Here is a 3,991-nt window from a genome sequence, read left to right on the forward strand (position 1 = left end):
AAAAATACAGCTCCACCTTCTAAGAGAGATACGTTTCATCAGATGATGTCCCTATTTCAAGGAAGTTGTGAACCAGTAAATTTGAGCAGTACCTACCCATTTTGTGTTTTAAATTTATGCTTTATATATTCTGAAAAAGAATACTTACTTTTAACTTCCTTAATAGTATGCACAGGGTGAAAATCAGGAAAATAACCTAGAGAAATTTGGGAAGAGTAGTTAAGATTGTGTCAAAGTAATTTTAGTAATTACAATTTTATGGAGGAGTAGATAAGTTCTTATTAAAATTAAGTTTCAATATGTTCCAATCCCAAATATGTTTTAGGTATATCTTTGCTTAGTTCTGTTGATGGATATTCAATAGCTCAAAGTTAGCAAGCACCTAATTTCTCATATGCCAGTTGTACAGTTGTAGCCCTCTTAAGCGAAAGTCTATTTAAGAGAGTTTTGAATGTAGAAGTCCAGGCACAGTGGCTCACCCCTCTAATCCCAGCACTTTGGGAGGCCAAGGTGGGTGGATCACTTGAGGTTAGGAGTTTGAGACCAGCTCAGCTGACATGGTGAAACCTCATCTCTACTAAAAATACAAAAATTAGGTGGGTGTGGTGGTGTGTGCCAGTAGTCTCAGTTACTGGGGAGGCTGAGGCAGGAGAATCGCTTGAACTGGGGAGGCGGAGGTTGCAATGAGCCAAGATTGTGCCACTGAACTCCAGCCTGTGCAACAGAGTGAGATTCTGTCTCAAAAAAGAAGAAGAAAAAAAGTTTTGAATATGTATTTGTGACACCTCACATTTTATAATTTCAGTTTGTTGATTTTTAAAGAATTTGTTTGTATTTTGTGCTTTCAGTTTGTTTTTTCACTTCTGTTTGTCCTACTTTAAAATCGGAGTTCCTGAGTGCCTCTAAAACTTTTAAAGTTTTGTAAAATTGAGTACCTTTTCTAGATATCAGAGATTCATTTTTATATGCTGTTGCTTTTCAGGAGAGCATTATATTTAGTTGGGGCCAAAGTAGTCAACATAATCTGCTGGGTTAAAAAAAAAAACTGTTCTAGGATATTTACTTAGTAATACATTTTTTAGATTTATAAATATGGCTGCCTATACAAGTATTTAGCTCTACTTCATTTTAGCAAATGTGTAATTGGAATACATTCATATACGTGGAGATGTATATTTGCATATTATAGCCAACATCAAGGTAAGACTTTTGTATATAGAGATATTAGAATGAAGAAATATGATGCTTGGAAAAAGTGGGTAGAAACAAAATAAGGGAAGAGAAACATGTTGGTGTAGCTGGTTTACGTTTTCTTCTTTCTTAGGGCACAACGTTTTTGGGGAGCTTGATTTTTGAAAAGGAAATAAAAATGAGAATTAAAGCAACCTCTCAAGATGGAACAGTTATTGCTCAGGCTGAGTATGGCAGTGTGGATATAGGGGAAGAAGTGTTTAAGAAAGGATTTGCAGAGAAATGCAGACCTACTTCCAGAACTGACATCTGTGAGGAAAAAAAACTGGAACCTGGTCAACTTGTTCTCAGGAACCTGAAAAGCCCCATTCCTTTGTGGGGGCATAGATCAAACCAGTCAACTTTCAGCAGGCCCAAGGGGCACTTAAGTGAGAAGCTGACTCTTGATTTGAAGAATGAAAATGATGCAGGAAATCTTATGACATTTCCAAAGTAAGAATTTAGTCTTCGCTTATTTCTAATTCATTGTAGAGGTCCCTGTCGTAGTAGAATAGAAGTTAAGGCTTATGCTTTTGGAATCCTTAACTGTGTCAGTGATTTTAAGGGCTGATGCTGGTATTTCTACTTTTCTCAAATGTATTCCTCTCTGCTTTAGCAGGGGTGTTTTCATTACAAGCTATTTTGAAAGAAAAATAATTCCTGAATTATTTAAAAGTTTACATATAAACTTTTCATGCCAACTCTTTGGAATACACTTATCAAAAATAAAAATCTGCTCCCAAATCTGAATTATTCAGGCAAAGTCAGAATTTCAGATAAGATTTGAAATTTTTCCTATGACTTTAGGAATGTTTTAAAGAGTTTCAGGGAACTGCGTTTACTTTTTAAATAAAAGTGAGACTCTTTCTTCTCCTTGTGAAAACTTGTGATGGAGTTTGATTATTCCGAATAGCTTACTTTTTAGATAATTTTGAATCATCAACTTGAAGCAGAAAGCCAGATTTGATATTTGTATGTATCAAAACATTCTTCTATATCATGGTCCAAGACATGATGCTGTATCTTGGATGATATAGTTGTTTGATGGGATCTCTTCAGTGCTTTAGGAGCTAAACTGTCAAATGGCGGGGGAGGCGGTGAACAGGGGGATCACAGGGAGGAGGCATTGGAAAAAAACCAATACAGAAATGCTTTTTACTTTGTTCTCTGTAGTTGATAGTGCTATGAAGAAGTTGGAATATATTTTCTTTGAGAATTAGAGGCATTGTTGAAGTACGACTTCAGTTATAAAATCTTGTTTGCATTAAATTATTTTTTAATATTATGAACTAGGTAAATATTTTAGTTTTCAAAATTAACCTTCAGATATATTGTGGTATAAAAAGACCCAAGATAACTTAGATTTGTTTTCTCTGTCATCCTTATTCAGTTTGTTTTTAAAAATAAATGAATTTGTTTTTATAGGGAAAGTTTGGCTGTTGGTGACTTTAATTTAGGGTCTAACATCAGCCTGGCAAAAATTAAGCAGGACCAGAAACTGATTGAAGAAAATGAAAAACTTAAAACAGAGAAGGACGCTCTTCTTGAAAGTTATAAGGCATTAGAATTGAAAGTAGAACAGATTGCCCAGGAGCTGCAGGTATGTTCAGTGGCTTAAGGTGAAGAGTGTCCAACTGGGAAATCTGTGTACTCATCTGCTGCTATTTATTTTTCTGTCACTTTCCTTTCCTTCCCCACCTCATCCTCTACTTCTTTGCTAATCCCTGTATTTGTTTATAGGTGAATTTTTGTCTTATACTCCAGAATAATCATCTTTGGATTTCATTGGATGTTTGAAAATTTAATAATTTCTAATTTACATTTCCCTTTATATTCTAAAAACTTTTCAACTAAGGCAATTTTCAAACACTCTAAAAGGAGAGAGACTTGAATAATTAATTCTCATGTACCCATCACCCAGTTTTTACAATTATAACACATGGCCAATCTTTTTAAAAATTTATACTTCCTGGATTATTTTAGAAGTCGTCCCATTGCTATTATTTCATAGTCTTCAGTATGTATGACTAATAGAAAAAGACTTTAAAAAACCATAATAATAATAATATTCATACTTAAAAATAAACAATAATTCCTTAATATTATTTATATCTAGGCAGTATTCAAATTTGCCATATTGTGTCATGAATGCCACATGACTGTAGGCATGTTGATTGTAGTTGTCTCCAATCAGGATCCCAGTTAGGCACATACATTGCATTTTGGTTGATATTTCTCTTAAATTGCTTTAATCTGTATCCTTGTGTTGCTTAACTGGCTTTTTGATCTCCATGTGTGTCTTCTTTTATGGTAATCAGGTCTCCAGATTTGCTCAGATTCTAGTTCAAAAATATTTCCCCCCCAGGAATACAGTGTGGTTGATAAGTGAGTGTGTGTGTTTACACCAAATCTGTTGTTCCTGCACTAGTTCTCCAATTCTCTGACACCAACTGGGTGTCTAATAATTCAGTTCCATTCTGACGCTACACTACCTGTATTTAGCATATACCGTACAAGTTAAGGACTCAGTTCCATAATCTGCCTCTACTTTAGATGCCAGCCACAAGTGGGGTCCCCAGGCTGCTTGCATACATACCTACCCGCTATAAATTCGGGGTTTCCCATGACCCTCCCTCAGGTTAGATAATTCTCTAGAACTACTCACAGAACTCAAGGAAGTGCTATACTTAGAGTTGTATTATTAAGGATATAACTCAGAAACAGCCAAATAATGGAAGATAGGCATAACGCAAGGTACTGG

General features: G+C 35.1%; 1 protein-coding gene across 1 annotated transcript in view; it reads left to right on the forward strand.

Moving 5' to 3' along the window:
• STK31 (serine/threonine kinase 31) overlaps positions 1-2,830 on the forward strand; it is a gene marked incomplete at its 3' end in the record, with an annotated part of 42,786 nt that extends 39,956 nt beyond the window's left edge. Inside the window, exons 7-8 of the mRNA XM_011944209.1 lie at positions 1,325-1,683; positions 2,656-2,830. Coding sequence (XP_011799599.1) covers positions 1,325-1,683; positions 2,656-2,830 — 534 coding nt within the window. The remainder of the gene's footprint in view (positions 1-1,324; positions 1,684-2,655) is intronic.
• Positions 2,831-3,991: the final 1,161 nt, after the last annotated feature.

The sequence above is a fragment of the Colobus angolensis genome, unplaced genomic scaffold (genome assembly GCF_000951035.1).
Source record: "Colobus angolensis palliatus isolate OR3802 unplaced genomic scaffold, Cang.pa_1.0 Scaffold229, whole genome shotgun sequence".
In the NCBI taxonomy this organism is placed as follows: Eukaryota; Metazoa; Chordata; class Mammalia; order Primates; family Cercopithecidae; genus Colobus; species Colobus angolensis.